The 21997-nt window shown below is 41.6% G+C and overlaps 1 protein-coding gene across 8 annotated transcripts in view; it reads left to right on the top strand.

Annotated features, from left to right (window-relative positions):
• Nucleotides 1-21997, top strand: part of R3HDM2 (R3H domain containing 2) — a 179227-nt gene that overhangs the window by 104473 nt on the left and 52757 nt on the right. For 6 of the 8 annotated variants that reach the window (XM_089681209.1, XM_089681244.1, XM_089681218.1 and 3 more), the window contains 6 exons: nt 3298-3384; nt 6512-6629; nt 11297-11375; nt 17159-17218; nt 19455-19595; nt 19965-20073. In XM_089681209.1, coding sequence (XP_089537335.1) covers nt 3298-3384; nt 6512-6629; nt 11297-11375; nt 17159-17218; nt 19455-19595; nt 19965-20073 — 594 coding nt within the window. The remainder of the gene's footprint in view (nt 1-3297; nt 3385-6511; nt 6630-11296; nt 11376-17158; nt 17219-19454; nt 19596-19964; nt 20074-21997) is intronic. The other 2 variants (XM_089681237.1, XM_089681221.1) reach the window with 1 other exon arrangement.

The raw sequence follows: 21997 nt of genomic DNA, 5'->3' as shown, positions 1-21997 counted from the left end.
TATACATATTATTTGCAGTTGAAGTCAGAGTTTCACCGATTAGAACGGTCCCATTGCCAATCATAGGGTGTGACTTGTCCTGCGATTTGAACTGTCAAATCGCATGGAAAGTAGGGAGCAGTGTGATGCACATTAGAGTTATCTTTTTTTTTTCTCAACTTTATTTGAGGTGCAAAAAACTGACATTACACTGTAAAGTAGTATGCTAAAAACTAAATGTTGCTGAGTAAGGTATGCAGCTTTGCTGATGATGCAAAGGTGTGCAATAGGGTTAATATTGCTTGAGGTCTTTATAACATGGAACATGATTTGACATTGCTGTCAAAACAGTGGAAAGTGCATTTCAGTGCTTTTTAAATGCAAAGAAATGAACTTGGGGGGGGATCAATTGATAGAATACAATTACGGGGGCACAGTGTTGGCCAGGGGAATAATAATTTTTTTGGGTGGGGCTTATTTCAGATTAAAAAAGGGAAAACGGATGGATGGATCTTTTTGTCTTTTTCTTTTGTCAAATCTTTGGATTTCCGTGAGTAGAGTCTCTGACTTCAGTATTTTATGTCCGTAACCCAAGAAGGATTATGCAGCAAGTGAAACAAAAACTCTTGATCTGCCTGTCTGAGTCAAAGGTGCTGAAAGTATTGAAGCCAGTGGATTAGCATGACAACTAGGATACTAGCATTTTCAGAAGCTGAGATCAACTATGTCAGCCTTTATATTTCGTTCAGAAGAGGTTTCCTTTAAATGTTGTCCTTGTAATTACAAGACTTTGGGGTTATTATCTGGTGTAATAATGGTGGTGGCAGAAATTCCTGGGAAATGTTTCTTCCCTAATGGATTCTTATTGATTGAAACCAGTAAAACAGAAATTCATATCTATGAACAAATTTAGCCTCAGCTGTGCAGCATGTTGGCTTACAGATCTAGAAGTTATTTGGCATGACACATCACCAAGCAAAAAAGAAACATTTTGATCCTAGAGACTAGAAAACATACTGGAACCAAATTGGTTAACAATCTTCTGAATGCAAACTACTTTTGTATATACAGTATCTGTGTACTGTGAATAAGGGCTAATGTATCAAATCACTCTGAAGTAGGCCCTTTTACAGCTGTGATACGTTTTCAATTTTGAGGGGTTTTTTGTTCCTCCTTACTACAGTGTTTTCTGTAACAAGCCCATATATGCAAATTATATATTACCTGTTTACATAAATACTTTAAGCTGTTTATGTTGAATAGATCTTCAATATAAAAGTTTACACCTCTGCTTAGTACAGTTGTGGAGGCAATATTCCGCAATGTACAGCAAACATTGAATCATTTGTATGCACATAATTACAATAGATGAGGTATGGGTAAAAGCTGGTGTAACCTACTACTATAGGAATTCTGATACTGTCGGGTTATACTGCCACCATGTTTTGTGTAACCACAATCTCCTGCCGTCACCTCAGAATTACAAGAGGTAGTTTTGGACCTTATTGATTGAGTGTGTACTATCTCCAGCTGAAGGCTCAGTCTGCTGTGTCCAGTCTTGGGTCATTCGGAGTTCCTACAGTTTGGTTCCTCTCCCTCTTGGATGCGTTTTCACTGTCCCTCAACTAGTTAGGAATCTGAATCCTTGGTGTTGCTCATGCACAACTGGTACTTCTTAGAGCTTTGGCTCATGTGTTGGGTTAGTGCTTTTTATCCTGGCATTTCCAATGTGAGATAATCAGATGACTCCCAGTGAAGACTGTAGGCTTCATGGATCGTAGTGGACAAGATCTTTCTGATGCGCTTAATGGTCTGCAAGATTGGCCAGAACTCATGCTATCAAGTCACCTATAGTTGAGTTCCTTGCTACAAAGGTCCACAACATGTTTAGCTTTAAACCCTTAAGCATCAGGCAGGAAGTTACTTTTCTCTTCTTCCTTACAGTAGCATCAGGAGGGTTTAGATCAGGGGTGTCAAACTGTGGCTCTTCAGCTGTTGCAGAACTACAAATTCCATGGGGCATTGCAATGCTGACAGTTACAACCATGACTTTCAAAGGCAGAGGCATGATGGGATTTGTAGTTCCTCAACAGCTGGGGGGACTACCGTTTGACACCTGTGGTTTAGATCCTGAATAGTCGAACATGTTTGACCCTGTGAACTAGGGTGGGGTGTGTATGTGGGTTTAGATCCATCGTTCTGCCTTCTGGTCCTCTGGTGGTTCTGTCTACTTTGTGGGATCCCACCCAGGCAGGTCTCCATTGGATTCCATCGAGATACTAGGGATACTACTGGCATCAGGAGAGGTAGTTTAGTGTATATGAGACTGATACTAGTGGTATCATTCAGCACAGAAGCCAATCATTTTAAGAGCAATCCCATTGAAACCAGATCCTCCCAACTGGTAGCTGCTGGACATAGAGAGGCTTTCTCTTCTAGGTGTGCCTTAGACCCTTTGTGGCAGGCAAAGAACAGCTGTTTTCCAATGCAGATAATCCCTGACAAGAATGAGGAAGACTTCATTGACTAGTCTCCTATTCCTTATTCCATGGTTACTGACTCTTTGTTGGAATTGGGTTGTCAGGAGCATTCCTAAACCTTTGGCTAGAGGTCAGGGTAAGATTGAGTGTTTTGCTTTTTGTATTTTTTTTTTATTAGTGAGATTCTACATCCTGTTCTTTCTAAAGCTGCTCCCCTGCACCCTAACCCTTCAGTTGTCATGACATTTGTAGAATATGTGCTTTCTCCAGTGGACTCAGGCTTTCAAACTTTGTATGTGGTTGTGTTCTAGTTGATTTAACATTTTTCCTGATAGTCTTGCATGGTGAGATCAATTGTCTGGCTAGTAAGTTTTTCATAGAAGTGGAGCTCTCATCCAATACTAGAATTTCAGGGGAGTAAAGGCTTAGACTCTAGAACGACTGGTCCTCTTTGCCTGGACCTATTTTTGTCTCTGGTTCCTTCTTGGGACCTTTTTTTCTGGGTGCTCAGCCCCATTTCCTGCTGACAGCATTGGTTTGTGGGCCCTTTTCTTCACTTAATGGGAATTTTGTTGTTTTTTCACCTATTTTTGGTGAGTTACAGTTGATCAGCTTCTAGGATGCAGTATAAACGGACTGTATCAGCACTCCAGTTTCTCGCAATGTTTTCCAAGAAAAGTATTTAAAGAGGAGTAGAAGGGTCCTAATTATATATAGAACAGTCCTATGCAAAATAACCAGTTATTGGTTTTATGTCTTCTAGTTTGCTATGCTATATTTTCTCATTCGTTTCTTTGTTTTAATGGAAGTCTCTTTCACTCTTTCACTCTTTCTCTAGTCAAACTCTAAAATGAAGCTGGTAAGAAGTTTAGCGGTGTGTGAAGAGTCATCTGGGCCATATGTTGATGGCTCTTTGGAACCTCAGGTAATATTGTATTCATGTTGCTGCTGAATAGAGCCCTATTCCCAAATAATTAGATAGTCTTAAAACGTATCTAAGCCCAAACACAAAGATTACACTTACCAGCTATTCAGTGTGGTGGCTGCATTTGTTTTCCTTTTTCCTTTCTTTTCTGTTAATTATGGAAATTACAGGCTTCCTGTCCTTGGGTGGCTATGCTCACTTCTCAGTTGTATATAGCGGGAGGCATGGTTGTCGCCCAGGTTGTTTTCTTGATTTGGACTTTAAATAGGTTTTTTGTATTTCCATTTTGTGGGGTGTAGAGGAATTCGTAGTTTATAGAAGACCGCTTGGGAGGCTGGTAAGAATGTTTGTTTCCATTAAAGAAGTAGAACCCAACATTTCCTATTTCTGATATGTGCCTGCTGTACCATGTACTTATAAGAAAAATCCTGTTCTTTTTGTATTGTTTCTTTTGGGTGAAATCCCTGGTATTTCAGCCAGTCCCTCTGCTCTCATGCCTAGTGTGGTCAGTTTTTAATAGGAAGGCAAAGTGTGATCAGCTCTCTAACTATGATGCAAATTCAGGTTGCTCTCCTCCAATGATCGGACTTGTTCTGACACCCCCCCTCTCTGCACAGTCATTTACTAGGAAGCTCTGTGTACTGTTGCTTCTCCTCCCTAGCTCTTATGCAGCTGAGAACAGAGGGAATGTGATCACTTACAAAAAAGTTATTTATAATTTATTTATTTTATATCTGTACCTTTCATTTCTATTTTAAATTTAATGTGTTGTTTTACAAGGTGATTGTTTATGATCACTAAGCTAAAAAAAAAAGTGACAATGCATTTCTGGCAAGATGAACAGGAATTTTCTGTACTTGCTAAAAATTTTCTTAGCCTGAAAACTAATTCAGCCACCTCTTCTAAGCATTGGTAAACTGCAGTATATTTAAATTTTTTTCCTTGGCTTTAGATATCCCTTGAGAAGACAAACATTTTGTGATGGTTTGGCATCCATATAGGCTATGTCTTTGGAGGAGCATGTATTTTCTGTAGGCATTTAACCACAACTTAAAGTATTTTTTATTGTTTTAGCAAATTGGCTTTGCATTTGCAGTCATAAAAGTTAACACTTATTGTGTTGTTACTGATGTAGTCGTCTGCTAGCACAATCTATAGCTTGTGCTAAACAGTGATACCTGCCAGGGGGTTGTTGGTGTTCAGATGAATGTATTTTATTTATTAGTAGTATCTGACTGATTAGCATAAAATGATGTCTCTTGATTCTTGTCAGTGTCCAGAATTAACTGCGTCCTGACCTCCGTACATACATATACGTCCCTGTTGGGAAGCGGTTATACCAGAATCACGGCTGCAGCTTTTAGAGGGAGCGAAAGGGCGTCCCAAAGGGTTCCCCGGTGGAACGGAAGAGCCTGGGACCAATGTGACCTTATTGCATTGGAAGCACCGTAAAGAGTGATAGGAGTTAACATTCCTCCTCTGTGACGTAAGAAACAGGACTTGTCCTGCACTGTACGCTTAGGATAAAAGGAATTTTGACGTGCCAGTAAATTCCATGTCTTTGAGTAAAATACAGGTTACAGGTCTATAACCCATTGTGTATGACAAAGTATTCTGTGTCCTGTACTCCCAAGATGTGGAATTTACAGATAAAAATACATTTTACTTATTTCTTGCCCACAAAATGTAGTTCAGCACTAGCTACCCTGATTAATTTGCCTGTTCCCATCTTTCCCTCTCCATTTTGCTGGTTTCCGGCAAGAACAGGAGAGACTTCAAAATGGGAAATGGCTATATGACACCTGTAAGTGATGACACACAGGTCCCTATTTATTTGAATTTCACACTTGCCTGTTCAGCTGCTTCTTAGCATTATCTCTAAACATTAGGTGTTTTTTCTGCATTGCAGTATTGTTCTATAGAGACTTTTGTGAAATATACATTTGCAGGAAATATATGCAATTAATATATTTAAATGGGATTAATAAGAGATACGGGCCAAAATATGTATGTATGGCAGAAATTTGTCGCTCATTTACAAGATTGCCTCCTGTCTATCGAGAGAGCTGGTCTTTTCTGTTGTTACCTTTTTGTTAGTATGCTTAAAGCCAAATGTTGCACATTATAATTGGTATCGCCTCTTCAGGGGCTGATGAATAGGTGGAGGCTAGTGTCTTCATGAAGGCAATATGCGAAGATTGTCAAGTGATGTTTAAAGGTCTAGGTGTCATGGCAAACCTAATGAATGTATACTGGCAGGAGACATGTCTCCGATTTCTAGGGAGAGATCCTTATGATTATGGAAAAGTCGTCATATCAGAGGGGGTTTGAGTTCCATCTAGTCCCTTTCATGAGAAAGATGTGATTGTACAGTTTGGACCAATCAGGAAATCCTCAGAGAGGCACGCTGACGGATGTCTGTGTGGAGAGCTGCAAGAGCTAAAAAGAGATAGCCATGGAACTGATTGGTACATTGGGAAGGCTTGATCCTGGCAGGACTGCATTGTCTAGGAGACGCCCTGATGCTCTTCCACCAAACTTCTACCCAGCCATGTTCTTCGTGTGTTAGCACCCGCACACTGCAAACACTGGGCGCCGTTCACCTGCTCTTCACTCCAGGTCAGGATCTGCAGAAATCCCTGCTGTATTGATCTCAGGATTTCTCCTTCCAGTGACAGTGCTTTTCAGAGGGCTTTTGACAGGTCATGAGGAGGTGTTTATATCATCTCTTTACCGCCTCATAACCCTATAATGCCGCACTTGCAATCGTGTACATTGCATGTGATTCTGGCTTGGCCACACTGAACGCAGTGGGCATGTTTGTCAAGGGGTGCTGTGTGTCAGACTCTGCACCCTGAGTTAAAAATGCAGTGGCAAAGCATCACATAGGCTGCTGGGAGGGGATAAAAAATTATTTGCTCACTCCTGGTGTAGGGGCTTTGTTTTGTGATGGTTTAAGTGTTGCTCTAATACTTGGTACTGATTTATATGCCACCTGTTCTATCATATTGGTGTAAAAATGTTTTCACTAGTGCACAAAAAGCCCTTGAACATACAGAACAGTGCATTTTTTTTTTCTAATCATGCTTTGTTTTCTGTGATGTGATTTTGTTTCTTTTTTCTTTAGGATGTTATTCACTTGCATATTAGTTGTCCTTCTGATAAGGAAGAGAAGTGCTGTAAGGATGGACCTGAGAAGGATGAGAAAAATAAAGAAAAAGGGCCAAAGAAAATGCTGTCTAGAGGTGGGTTTAATATTGTAGCATCAATTGGTGTTGACAGATTAGTTCTTTCAGCTACTATCAAAACAGACATTCTACATTGTTTTTGAATTCCTGTGTCCTTTAAAGGACAGTCAGGTTGTACTGCCGCCAAAAGTAGGCTAGGACACTGGCAACCAGCCCCTGTATAACCCCTCCTTCAGATGTTTCCTTGGTGGCTTTGATTCTTTCAGTGGTGCTCAAGCTAGTCTCTGCCTACATAGCAGCTATTCATATCTGCATTTCCTCAGAAATAGCTTTGGAGGCCATACACAGACCCTGCTGGTAGGGATATTTGCAGGGATAGCCAGAGAAGTAACCTTTTGGGCACTGGGCATTCTGGGACTTTCCATACCTTTGTGTATACGCCATAGATTGTTTTCTAGATGGCATAGCCTCAGTTGCTGGTTGGGTTAAAGTATTGAGAGCTACCTCACCATTTGGTTAGTTTTAAAATTTCCCAACTCCACCATTTTTACCATGGGTAAGGGTTAAGGATGAGTGATCTAATGTCTTTATCTCCTGGTTAGAGTGCTTCATGCACATGCCTTATTCTCCTCAGGATTCAGCCTAGAAGAAACACCATGCTGCTTTTAAGCACCATATGGATCATACTGTCTTGTTCCACTGCCAGCCTAGAATGATTTTGTCACCCTTGGCTGCTGCAGACATCATCAGGACCAGCTTGCCTTGCATTGAAGCGAGTTTCTTTCCACTACGTGATGCATTAAGTCTTCTCAAAGACACACAAAGGGACAGTCTCACTGCTAAGCCCATTCCTATGTGAGGACTGAAACCATCCTGTAGAATTCTGAGCCCCTCCTGAGTGTGTCAGTTTTTCTCTGATAAGGAATTTATCAATCAGGTCTCTTCCCACCTTAGATGCTCATATTAACAAATAGGTTGAAGGTGCCCTTTCAGAAGTTCCTTGACTGCTAAATTCCCTGTTTAGATTGCAGTTCAAATAAACTAAACTGGAGTGGCTGTCCATCCTGTGTGACTTTACGAATTCTGATACAGATTGACATATTAAAGTCACTAGAGGTTCCATCTATCGCTCAGTTAGGCCTCTCATTTCTTTGAGGGTTCGAAGTAATTGTGTGGAGCCTTGAGCTTTTGGTCATGATGGCTTACAAGCTACTAAATCCATGTCTCTCATGGCACTGGTGTCTGTACAGATATGGTGGGCATTCTGGCTATGGGCTTGGGATGCCAATGATGCAGCTGAGAACATCTGACTTGGTTACCCTTCTAGGGAAGTCTTGTCCGGTTTTCTATTGACATTGTCATTAGCAATGTCACTGGTGGCTGGAGTGTGCTCCTACTTCAATGCCAGGAAGTCTGTAGAAGGGTGGGTGGAACCCCTTCCTTCTTTGATCTACTTTAGCAATAGTAGTGCTTAGGGATTCAAATCATACCTCTCGGTTCTGAGTTGAAGGACTAGAACACATTCTACATGAAGGTGCACCCCACTTCTGTTGGTTCATGCGGATGACTCATTGGATAGTTTGCCAACTCGACATTTGGGTGCTCAAGTCACTTCTAGTAGTCATCAGGCTAAACGCTTGAGTTCGACAAGTCAGTCAGCTGCCCCTAACCATGGTTTGACATTCACTTGGCAGTGTACAGTATCTCACAGAAGTGAGTACACCCCTCACATTTTTGTAAATATTTTATTCTATCTTTTCATGTGACAACACTGAAGAAATGACACTTTGCTGCAATGTAAAGTAGTGACTGTACAGTTTAACAGTGTAAATTTGCTGTCCCCTCAAAATAACTCAACACACAGCCGTCTAAACCGTTGGCAACAAAAGTGAGTACACCCCTAAGTGAAAATGTCCAAATTGGGCCCAATTAGCCATTTTCCCTCCCTGGTATAATGTGACTAGTTGGTGTTTCAAGGTCTGAGGTGTGATTGGGGAACAGGTGTGTTAAATTTGGTGTTATTGTTCTCACCCTCTCATACTGGTCACTGGAAGTTCAACATGGCACCTCATGGCAAATAATTCTCTGAGAATCTGAAAAAAAAAATAGTTGCTCTAAATAAAATGGCCTAGGCTATAAGAAGATTGCCAAGACCCTGAAACTGAGCTGCAGCACGGTGGCCAAGACCATATAGCGATTTAACAGGACAGGTTCCACTCAACAGGCCTCGCCATGGTCGACCAAGGAAGTTGAATGCATGTTCTCAGCGTCATATCCAGAGGTTGTCTTTGGGAAATAGACATATGAGTGCTGCCAGCATTGCTGCAGAGGTTGAAGGGGCAGGGGATCAGCCTGTCAGTGCTCAGACCATACGCCGTACACTGCATCAAATTGGTCTGCATGGCTGTTGTTCCAGAAGGAAGCCTCTTCTAAAGATGCTGCACAAGAAAGCCCGCAAACAGTTTGCTGAAGACAAGCAGACTAAGGACATGGATTGCTGGAACCCTGTCCTGTGGTCTGATGTGACCAAGAAAAACTTATTTGGTTAAGATGGTGGAGTACAGACAAGTGTGTCTTGCCTACAGTCAAGCATGGTGGTGGAGTGTCATGGTCTGGGGCTGCTTGAGTGCTACCAGCACTGGGGAGCTACAGTTCATTGAGGGAACCATGAATGTCAACATGTACTGTGACATACTGAACTGAAGCAGAGCATGATCCCCTCCCTCCGGAGACTGGGCCGCAGGGCAGTATTCCAACATAAGGACCCCAAACACACCTCCAAGAGGGTAAAGGTGATGGACTGGCCAAGTATGTGTCCAGACCTAAACCCTATTGAGCATCTGTGGGGCATCCTTAAACGGAAGGTGAAGGAGCGCAAGGTATCTAACATCCACCAGCTCTGTGATGTCGTCATGGAGGAGTGGAAGAGGACTCCAGTGGCAACCTGTGAACTCCATGCCCAAGAGGGTTAAGGCAGTGCTGGAAAATAATGGTGGCCACACAAAATATTGACATTTTGGGCCCAATTTGGACATTTTCACTTAGGGGTGTACTAACTTTTTTTGCCAGCGGTTTAGGCATTAATGGCTGTGTATTGAGTTATTCTGAGGGAACATCAAATTTACACTGTTATACAAGCTGTACACTCACTACTTTACATTGTAGCAAAGTATCATTTCTTCAGTGTTGTCACATGAAAAGATATAATAAAATATTTACCAAAATGTGAGGGGTGTACTCACTTCTGTGAGATACTGGTATCTTCCCAGGTCCGATTGGAATCCCCGCACACTAGGATCTTGTTCTTTTTCTGGTAGAAACTTGCCTTCGCGTTGCTTGATATTTCTCATCTCTACCCCTGATCTGAGGAACACCATAACTTGTGAGGCTAAAAAGGACCAGTTCCTGCTGTTCCTTCCCCTCGTAAGGACCTGACCTTTAAGTATCCTCCAGAAGCACCTATCACTGCTCGAGACACTGGATTGTATGTCCACCCTAGTATTTTTGAAGGCCCCCTGGGTACAACATCGCAGGTGTTTGGCATTGGTAACTTTTATAAGTGTATAAAAAAAAAGACTTTTATTCATAAATTCCGTTAAAAACCATAACCATAAAAAATGGAATAGTCTCTTACATTCAAACTGTATATTATTCAAAAACTTGTGCCTCCTGGGCATCAAATTCAATAACAATATGGCATGAGCCACTTAACTGTACTTATGATATACTGTCTCTCCGACGCGTTTAGATTCATATATAATCCTCATCAGGGGGAATATAACAGTACCTATAATGAAAAGAAGACCAAATCAGTAGAATGCCAAAATCACGCTTGTTTTGTTCTATTTCACATTTCATTTGTAAGACTCCCGTGAATTGCCAGAGAGCATAAAGAGGTTGTTCAAAATTAACTTGGAAGACCATAGAGGCAACATGGCTGTGTGCCAATAAACCCCCTAGGATCCAGCATTGACACCCATAGCCAAATGGGAAGGGAATCACAAACCCCAGCTGCACAGGAGTAAGGGAGACGGTGATCACATTGAATCTCTTGTACATTTTATGTTATGTGATCACATATATAAAAGGTGTTTCCAATTACATATTAAACTTCTAATTACCCATAGGAGATTCTGTCTTTACATGGGCAGATGCAGGTGGTAGCAGAAGGACCACTTAGGGTAGATGGCATTAAGACATGGGCTTAGAAATTAAATATAGCCCGAGGAGAGATGGATGCCTATACAGTTGTGCAAAACATACAATCTTTAAGTATGGGTTTCCAGTTGTGAATTGAAAAATCAAAAAGCTACAGAGTAGTAACTGGGCATCTGAACTACTTAAATCTGTGTCAAAGTTCTCAGTTGCCTCCTGCATCCATTGTCCCACAAACAATGGTAGAGATTCTCTCCTATATACTGTGTAAACGATGGGGATTGTAATGGCTTCCAAGGACATAGACAAAGACCCTTGTAAAGGATAGGTTTAATATGATTGATGCTTTTTGAAATGAAACTGATGATGTGTAATGTTGCTACAGGGTAACTGGTGTTATGAAAATTCTTTTGAGGGTGATGCCCTCCCATGGCAGTAGACTTACGGTTTATTAGTATGTACTATAGAGTAATGCAAGTTGTGTCCAATGTTTTTAGAAAGACGTTACTGACTTCCACGATAAGACATGGTGTTTATAAGAAGTTATTTTCATTATTTTGTCCCCACAGATTCTAGTCAGGAGTACACAGATTCTACTGGAATAGATGTACATGAATTTTTAGTTAACACACTGAAGAATAACCCAAGGTAACTTTTTTAAAAACATGCGGGTATTTAATTTGACAATTTATGTTTTGGCATATTTATATTTATAGTGTACTTTTTTCATTATTGCAGTGATCAGCTGCTGCAGTTGAACTTTGAAAAGAGTTGAAATAACTCTGCCTTGTTGATAGATGGTTGCTGGAGCTCACAGAAAATCTTGATGTCAAAGATGACATCATAGTATTTCCCTTTTCATAGCCATGCGGAAACCTTGTGTTACGCTGTGCTGTAGGGTAATTCAATTAAGCCTTTATTAGCAGGATCGCTAGCCAAGTACGGTGCCTTAAAGTATTTATACCCCTTGCAATTTTCCACATTTTGTCATATTGGAACCAAAAACGTAAATGTGTTTTATTGGGTTTTTATGTGATAGACCAACACAACATTTTTTGCAAATATCTGAAAAGTGTGGTGTGCATTTGTATTCAGCCCCCTTTACTCTGACACCCGGTCACATCAGGTGTAACTTGCCATGCAAGTTTCACCCTATTGTCCGCAATTAAAATGGTCATATTGATGTGATTCCGACTTGGTCGGAGCCACACTGATTTCTAAAGTCGTGCATGTACTACTTCAGGTGTGACTTGCCTAGACATCTGCGTCTTGCGAGTCACACCAAGTCGGAATAACATCCGACTTCGAAATCGTGCAACTTCACTGGAAGTCGCACCATTTCAAAGTCGGATCTGTGTGACCGGGTGTGGTGCCCGTAACTAAAATCTAGTGGAACCAATTGCCTTCAGTAATCACCTAATTAGTAAATAGTCCACCTGTGTGTAATTTAATCTCAGTATAAATACAGTGGTTCTGTGAAGTCCTCAGAGATTTGTTAGAGAACATTAGTGAACAAATCGCATCATGAAGGCCAAGGAACACACCAGACAAGTCAGGGATAAAGTTGTGGAGACGTTGTTTAAAGTAGGGTTAGGTTATAAAAAAGATATCCCAAGCTTTGAACGTCTCATGAAGCACTGTTCAATCCATCATCTGAAAATGGAAAAGGCATGGCACAACTGCAAACCTACCAAGATATGTCTGTCCACCTAAACTGACAGGCTGGGTAAGAAGAGCATTAATCAGAGAAGCAGCCAAGAGGTCCATGGTAACTCTGGAGGAGCTGCAGAGATCCACAGCTCAGGTGGGAGAATCTGTCCACTATTAGTCATGCACGCCACAAATCTGGCCTTTATGGAAGAATGGCAAGAAGAAAGCCATTGTTTAACCAATAGGGGATCGCCCACAGTACATATACTGCAACAAGGCGGCCCCTGTGCGCAGGATCACGTATATAAACTTGATCCTGCATTTCCGGGTAGGCCCCAAGTCAGTTCCCCCCCCCCCAAGTGTCAGAATGTCCACCGCAGCCCCGCCATAAGTCCTTGATCGCCGCCATAAGTCGCTGATTGTTAGTATAAAAAAAAATCCAGTATCTATACCGCCTTTTGCTGTAACTTTCACGTAAACCAATTAATTTACACGTATTGGGATTTTTTTTTTTAGCAAAGACATGTTGCAGAATACAGTTTGGCCTAAATTTGATTTTGATTTTTTTTTTTACTGGACATGTTTTATAGCAAAAAGTCCAAAATTATTGTTTTTTCTCAAAATTCAGTATTTTTTTTTTTTGGAGCTCAAAAAATAAAAAACCGCACGGGCAATCAAATACCACCGAAAGAAAGCTCAATTCGTGGGGGGGAAAAAAGGACATAAATTTCATTTTGGTGCAGCATTGCATGACCGTGCAATTGTCAGTTAAAGTAACACAGCACCGCAACACCTCTTCTTTAACCGCTTCCTAACTGCCCTATAGCGTAAATACTGCTACAGGGCAGCACGGGTGTGCAAAATCACGTGTATATATACGTGATTCACGCTCCCATGGTTTTCACGCCCCTCCCAGATAGCGTCTGATTGCCCTTCCATACACCAGTAATTGGATTTAATCTCTTGATTGCCAGGAACACGCTTATACACTATAAACTTCCATTGCCAGTATAGTGTTTGAACTGATCAATATCTTTGATCAGATCAGCACTATAGCAACGTTCACATTAGTATAGTGTCTTCAAAAACGCAGCGTTAGCAGGATCAGCCCCGGCACCTGCCAGCGCCTACGCTTAACCCCCCCTTCTCACCCAGCAAGTGCAGTGTCAGTAGGTCAGTGTCACTTGATACATTGCACATAAAACCGCAGTGTTCGCAGAATCAGGCCTGATCTCTGTTAGCACTTGCCGGTAAATTTTGATGACACTCATATGCATCATAGTGCCAGTACTAGTGCCGTGCTACATTTTGGTGAACTGGCGAGCACCAGCGGCCTAGTGCATCTTGGTCTTTCATATACCAGCACTGCAGTATCACTTGGTGACCTGGCGAGTCCCATAAGTGTGCAGTACAAGCTGGTGCGGTAGCGCGCACAAGTAGTGTCTTGCAACCACCAAGTATTCGCACACAGGCATGTAGAGCCCCTAGTATCCTTCCAGATGTGCATGCAAATCCTGATTTGGCAGCCCACAAATTCTGCAGCACCCGTACTTCCCCCATTCACTGCCCAACCCAGAATTCAGGTGGAAACAGCAAATTTAACTACTCCCCTTGATTTTTTTGGAGCTGTTTTTCATGGAAGATCTGTATGCATTGATTGTGGATGAAAGCAATTTATATGCACAACAAGTTTATAGCCGCCAACCCAAATTCAAACCTTGCCAGACCATTCGCATGGAAACCCAATACGCTTTGCATTCAAACATTTTTCCCCAGCAAGCGTGCCAGATATGGGGTCAAGATGTATAAAACCTGTGAGAGAGCAACAAGCTATACATATAAGTTTCAGATTTACGAGGGAAAAGATAGTCATGTGGAGCCCCCCAGATGCCCAGACTACATGGGGAGTAGTGGCAAGATAGTTTGGGACTTGGTGTCATCCTTTTTCATTGTGGGGTACCACTTATACGTGGACAATTTTTATTAAAGTGTGGCACTATTTAGACATTTGTACAATCTTAGAATCGGCGCATGTGATACCTTGTGACCTAATGTGTGCCCACCATTAGAAGTGGGTGGATGCAGGGCAGTATATTCTAATGGTGGGCATACCACACACTTTTTCTGGCAGAGATTTCTTCTCTTTTCTTTTAGCCCACAAGCTGCGTACTGAAAAAATAAAACATAGCATATATACCCAGCAAGGACCAGCGACATACGACATCCCTGGACTTTGGTTATACCAGGATAATGCCTACAGCTGCAGGCATCATCTTGGTATTGTTTTTTTCAGCCGACGATTGGCTTTCATGTAAAATCAATCCTAGTGGCTAATTAGCTGCAGGATTGCTTTTACAAGCAGCGGGAGATGATGCCCCCCTCCCCCGCTGCCTTCCACGGCCTTCTCGGGCAATCCCGTGCCATCGGGGGAACCTAAGAATGCAGATGGTGTTTGACAGCTGACCATAAAACTGATTGGCGATCGGAATGGTGCCAATCATCTCTATAGTCTAAGAAATTGAAAGCTACGAGCATTTCATCACTTCACATGATATAAACAGCGCCATTTGTAAATTGGGAAGGCATCTGATCACCCCGATCTTGGTTTGATTAGATAATGTAAGGGCAGAGGAGATATCTAGAGTATGATAGACCCCAGATTTCTCAAAAAAGAATATATGAAAATGCCCATTGAAGTTATAGGGGATATTTGCATTCCCTGTGATAGCATTAAAAGTCATCAAAAGAAAAAAAAAAAAGTGTAAAATAATAATTAAAAAAATCAAAATAACTTTAAAATAAAAAAAAAGCCACCGCACGGATACCTGCGTGCGTGAGCGTTGACCCTGTGCTGGTATGTAACCAGTGTGCACCATGCATGTGAGGTATTGCCGTGAAGGTCAGATCGAGCACAGTAATTCTGGCACTAGACCTCCTCTGTAAATCCAAAATGGTAGTTTGTAAAGGCTTTTAAAGCGTTGCCTATAGATATTAAAAACATTTGCAGTTTGTCGCCATTGCACGGGGCATGCGCACTTTTAAAGTATGTTGTGTTTTGGTATCTATTTACTCGACATACCATCATCTTTTATATGTTACCAAATAATTGGCCAATATATTGTGTTTTTGTACATTAAAAGTAAAGTATTTTTTTTTTTTTTTTTTAAATGTGCATTTGAAAAATCGCGGTGCGAGTACTATGTGACAGCACCCACCATTTTATTCACTAGGGTGTTTGTTTTAAAAAAAAATATAATGTTTGAGTGTTTAATTTCCTAGCAAAAAATACTGATTTTTTTTCATGTGAACACGTGAGTGATGTGTGGCATAAACTTCTAATGCTGGGCATAAAATGCCCCCACCCACCAAAACAACCCCTTTTTGGAAAGTAGCCACCCCAAACTATTTGCTGAGAATCATGTTGAATCAATAGAAAATTGTATTTTTTTTAACCACATGTTTGCATTCTATGCATGAAGGTAAAAAAAAATCCTTCAGTGTGCAAGATGCTAAGTGCGGGCAGGAGACCAAGGACTAGCATCATGGAATGTAAGCAATGGATTGAAAGGTGGATTGGAATGGACCGATGGTGGATTGGAATGGACCGTTGTATGGATGAGACATATGGAGAGAGTGCTCCAAGATGGCCTTGGTGTTTATACACATGGATACATTTTCTGATGCTTCTTTTACTCAAGTACTGTGATATTCATCTCAAATAGTCCGATATTAACTGCCCTCATCGGTCAGGGTCTGTCTCCTTTGCGCCAGTTATATATTTTTATTGTTTTTAGCTGCCTGCTATCTGGCTCTTGTTTGCTTCCATACCTGCTGTAGTGAGGGATTTGGTGTTTCTGGCGGGACCTGTGACTGGGTTTAGCCATTTCTTCACTTCTCAACATTGTGACCTCTGAGCTCCTTGTGCCATGAAAAATGTAGAGAAACTGCAAATGTGGAATAGTCTCCTATGAGTTTATATGCCTATTTCTGATATTGCTCATTTGTTGAGACATAGTCTAAAGTTTAAAATTGGTTTGAATAGCTGTATGTTCATATTGCATGGGGACAGGTCGCAACTATATGGGAGACTTGGCTCCTCCTTCCCACTGAGTGCCCCCACATCAAGCGCCTTGCTTTGGGGGCACTGTTGCCTGCTCTCCATAAGACACACAGAGCAGGTATCGGCCCTGCCCCCGTTCCCTCCTCACTGGCTGTGGTTGATAGCAGCAGGAGCCAGTGGCTCCCACTACTGTATCTAAGCCAATAAGGAGTGAGAGAGAGAAGAGCGCCTTGCACATCGCTGGATCAAGATCAGGCTTCGGTAAGCATAAGGCGTGGCTGAGTGGAAAGCTGCATGTAGGTTTTTCACCTTCATGCATAGAATGCATGAAGATAAAGAAAAAAACCTTATGCCTTTTAAGTCTGGTCTGTTTGCACTCTCCTGGATCAAACTTCCAGCAATCCAAGTATTTCTTTTAGTAATGTCTCAGATGTTTAAGGGTTTAAATTGGAAGTGTATACAGTGTGATTGGTTGGCCATAATCGCCTAGTGTTACCTCTTTCAAAGTTAACTTCTTTCTTTTAATTTGCAGTTGTAATATGTGTGTTTTGAGTATACTGAAGGTCAGATGTTTAGGCAAATTTAGCCAAAGATTTCACTTGCTACACTTTAGATATATTTGGTGAAGATACTACTGCAGTGTTCAGATTATGCTAAACTAAAGGTGCTATCTCTGGCATATATGGATGGATAATAATGTAACTTGATTTCATTCCTTTAGGGATAGAATGATGCTGCTAAAATTAGAACAAGAAATCCTTGAATTTATTAATGATAATAGGTAAGTGTGAATGCAAGATCCTTCTCACCGTGTAAACAGCCAGAAGCATAATGTGAATAAACAAGCTGTAACCTGCTTTAATTTAGCTTGTGATGTAGTGCTAATCCCAGATGTGGTTGTATTTTTACCACATGACCTATATAAAAGGAAACCTGAAAAATACTGATGTAAATGTATATTTGCACATTGGAAAGGAAAGAACTCATGCACACAATTGCTAGATTAAACACCTTCAAATGTGTGTATAAGCCTTTATGCCTATTATGGTTTTCAGAGCCTTTACATACGGGAATAACCCTGATTTTTATCATGTATTGTTACTGTACTGTCTCCCTTATATTGTAAAGCGCTGCGCAAACTGTTGGCGCTATATAAATCCTGTATAATAATAATTGTCTTGTCTGGCATTTTGAATTCATTCTATCTAGGCTTTTTGGAACTACACTGCCATGTAATGACGATTATTAGTACTGATATTACCTGATCACTGCCGAATTTTGTAATACAGTATTTTTGTGAAGGTAGTGTTCACATTTGTCTGTGTTGCTATAGTAAAATGCATACACTTTACTGCATTGGACTACATTCCAAGTTGAAGTCTCATCCTTTTATTTGTATCTAGTTCATATCTATGTGCTTTGCATTTTTAAAATGTCATGGTGCATCCACACTGTGAAAAATTTGTTTTATTCCCTCATTGCATTCTGATTGAGCAATGAACATGTATGTAAAATGCAAACACGTACATGTATATAGTTTTGCATATCGAATATGTGCTGTGACAGGCCAAAATTTTGGATTGTTCATTATTTCCTGTAATGGGGACAATGGTTCCTTAGGTTAATAGAGAATGAATCTTCCCCACTTGGACATACACGGAAGTAACAACCTTACGGAGATGCTAACCCTTTCACATTGAATCCACAACATCAAGCGGATCTTTATCCATAACAACTTCATAAAAAATGTTCTTTAGCCAGGAACATATATAAAGGTGTGTGCTGTAAACTGCTTCCAGCATTGTTCCGGTTTCTTTTTGCTGGAGGCTGCCATTTTGCTGCATCCCAGAGCCCTTGAGCAGCAGTAAATCTTTAGACTGCCAGCAGATCAGCCTCTACATTTTTGGCACAAGCTGAAAAATAGAGAGCAAGTGAGCATGTGCAGAGCAGGATGAGACAGTTTATTACTAGAGTTTAAACAGTATAGGTACTTTCAATATTTTAGATAGCTGTACCTGCAAAAGGGGCCAGCCTGATGTGCTAGTATCTTATGATTACTTAATATGCATTTTTAGGGTGCTTGCCACGGTTCTGATGCATAAACATATATTAGAGATCAGATATTGCTGGCAGAAAAAATGCAAGAATGGGCAGTTTAGCACTTGCTTGTATTTTCATGTATTCATGTGTACATGCACGTAAAAATTTGTAAATTATTTTTTTTTTTTCATTTAAATCAAGGGAAGGTGGCGTATTTGCACATATACAGGCATAAAACACTGACTGGCAACACAGATTTTTTTTTTTCTTGTCCTATACACCAGGCCTGCAAATACATTTAAAGCAAAACTGTAATATGGAGAAGGATAGCATGTGTCATGATGCGCAGGTATGCTGTGCATACTTGTGCGTTATGGCATGCTTACCACTGGGTTTGCTGTCCTCCAGTTCTGACAGGACTGTACTCCCCTTCACCGCCGCTGCCTTCTCTGCTGCTGCTTCTGAATTCTGATCTTCTGTCTTTGGCCATTGGATGGAAACTGGTGATGAAGACAAATGCGCACTGCAGTTTCATCGTCCTGGCACACTGTCTATTCTTGGCTTCTTACAGATGCAGTGAATGGGCCAAAAGTGTATGCAGAGCATGTTCTACAGCCAGTGCACACCCAGAAAAATGTATTTTCTGTTAAATGTATTATGCCAAAACGTTCTACTAATATGGCTCTGCATCTGCCTTTACAATAATGCACATGTACATAATTTCATATAACATTACAATAAAGGGAATTACAATCAAGCAAAGACAAATGTGGTTCCTGATGTTTTTCCCTTGTGCTGTTATGTAGCACAGCAGAATGTAAAACAGCAACAGCAGGTGAACCTGAAGTCATTTACATTGCAGCACTGGATAACATTTGAGACTTTTCTGTCTGTTCATAAGCATTAAAAAGATATAAATGGAACACATTCTTGGAAAATATATTGACCATTGCATTGGCTTGTCTTCCTTTTTTCAGCAATCAGTTTAAGAAGTTTCCACAGATGACCTCATATCACAGGATGCTTTTACATCGTGCTGCTGCTTATTTCGGCATGGATCATAACGTAGACCAAACGGGCAAAGCCGTGATTATTAATAAAACCAGTAACACACGAATGTAAGTAGCTAGTGTTGACAAAATCTTTGCAATCTTTATCCTCCCGTTACAATTTATAACCTGCTATGGTATAAGTTTGACAGTATTTTCCAAATGTGTTAGTTTTGCAAGGGGTTGATATACTAAGAATGGAGAGTGCAAAATCTGGTGCAGCTCTGCATGGCAGCCAATCATCATCTAACTTCAGCTTGTTCAATTAAGCTTTGTCAAATACCTGGAAGCTGGTTTCTATGCAGAGCTGCACCCGTTTTACAGTTTCCAGTTTTAGTAAATCAACCCCATTTTCTTTCTGTACTAAAGACTTTTAATGAAGCCATTTAAGCTGTTCTACACGATAGTTTAGAAGTCACATATAGTCTGTTTCTTCAGACCTGAACAAAGGTTTTCTGAGCACATCAAAGATGAAAAGAGTTGTGAATTTCAACAAAGATTCATCCTAAAAAGAGACGATGCCAGCATGGACCGTGATGATAATCAGGTGAGGCTGCAACTGGTTGACTTTGTGTGTTTTTTTTTTTTTTCTTTTTAATTCTTCATGTGTATTCTGGGTTGCTTAATCAGAATTCAATCAAAGTAACATTTAATGTCCACTATTTTCCTGCATTTTTTTTATCCCAGTTTTCAGAATGTAATTTATTGACAGCATCATTCTGTACTGCTGTGCTAGCATTTTCTAACTAATGCAGGCCATAGACGGTTCGTCTGTTGCCACCAATGCTTACGAAAATCGTCCGTTTTTCGTAAATTTTCCAGCATGACCGATAAAAGAAATGAGGAGGAACCGCGAAAATCAGCCGACGAGATTGCCCCACTAACGGTGCGAATATTGGCCGATAAACGAACCTTCTATGGCCTGCATTAGTCTTCTTTGGCCTGCATTAGTCTTCTATGGGGTTGATTTACTAAAACTTGAGAGTACAAAATCTAGCACAGCTGTGCATGCTAGCCAGTCAGCATCTAACTCCAGCTTGTTCAATTAAGCTTTGACAAAACCCGGAACCTGATTGGTTTCTATGCAGAGCTGTACCAGATTTTGCACTTTCCAGTTTTAGTACCGTATTTTCCGGCGTATAAGACGACCCCCTACTTTTCCTGTTAAAATGTAGGGTTTGAGCTATACTCGCCGTGTAAGACTACCCCTCTTCCAATGCACACCAAATAAAAATGAAAAAACATCAGATTTGATTTCAATATGGTATGCTATTTCAGTATGGTATTCCAATGATGGGGTGCTATTCCTCCCACTGACACCAATGATGGGGCGCTATTCCTCCCACTGACACCAATGATTGGGCAGGATTCCTCCCACTGACACCAATGATGGGGCACTATTTCATCCACTGACACCAATGATGGGGCACTATTTCATCCACTGACACCAATGATGGGGCACTATTCCTCCCACTGACACCAATGATGGGGCACTATTCCTCTCACTGACACCAATGATGGTGTCCCATCATTAGTGTCAGTGTGTGAGGAATAGTGTCCCATCATTGGTATCAGTGGGAGGAATAGTGCCCCATCGTTGGTGTCAGTGGGAGGAATAGTGCCCCATCATTAGTCAGTGGGAGGAATAGTGCCCCATCATTGGTGTCAGTGGGAGGAATAGCACCCCATCATTGGTGTCAGTGGGAGGAATAGCGCCCCATCATTGGTGTCAGTGAGAGGAATAGCGCCCCATCATTGGTGTCAGTGAGAGGAATAGCGCCCCATCATTAGTGTCAGTGGGAGGAATAGCACCCCATCATTGGTGTCAGTGGGAGGAATAGCGCCCCATCATTGGTGTCAGTGGGAGGAATAGCGCCCCATCATTGGTGTCAGTGGGAGGAATAGCGCCCCTTCATTGGTATCAGTGGCAGGAATTGCGCCCCATCATTGGTATCAGTGGAAGGAATAGTGCCCCATCATTGGTATCAGTGGAAGGAATAGTGCCCCATCATTGGTGTCAGTGGGGGGAATAGTGCCCCATCATTGGTGTCAGTGGGGGGAATAGTGCCCCATCATTGGTATCAGTGGGAGGAATAGTGCCCCATCATTGGTGTCAGTGGCGAGGAGGAATAGTGCCCCATCGTTGGTGTTAGTGGGGGAGGAACAGTGCCCCATCGTTGGTGTCAGTGGGGAGGAGGACTAGTGCCTCATCGTTGGTGTCAGTGGGGGAGAGGAGCGGCTGCTCCTTCTTTCAGTTCGGCCACTCGATTTTCGCGGGGCCGCTCGGCTCCGCCTCCTCGCCGGTGATTGGTCGCCTGTGTGCCTTTCCAGTGCTGGCGCCCAATCACCGGTGAGGAGGCGGAGCCGAGCGGCCGCGCGACCATCGAGCGGCTGAACTGAAAGAAGGAGCAGCCGCGCTTCCTGGACCGGATCGTCGTGGGACCGGGACCGGAGCCAGGTAAGGTACAGCA

The sequence above is a fragment of the Staurois parvus genome, unplaced genomic scaffold (genome assembly GCF_062004578.1).
Source record: "Staurois parvus isolate SC_StPar_1 unplaced genomic scaffold, SC_StPar_1.0 ptg000017l, whole genome shotgun sequence".
In the NCBI taxonomy this organism is placed as follows: Eukaryota; Metazoa; Chordata; class Amphibia; order Anura; family Ranidae; genus Staurois; species Staurois parvus.
This window is presented reverse-complemented; position numbering and strand designations above follow the sequence as displayed.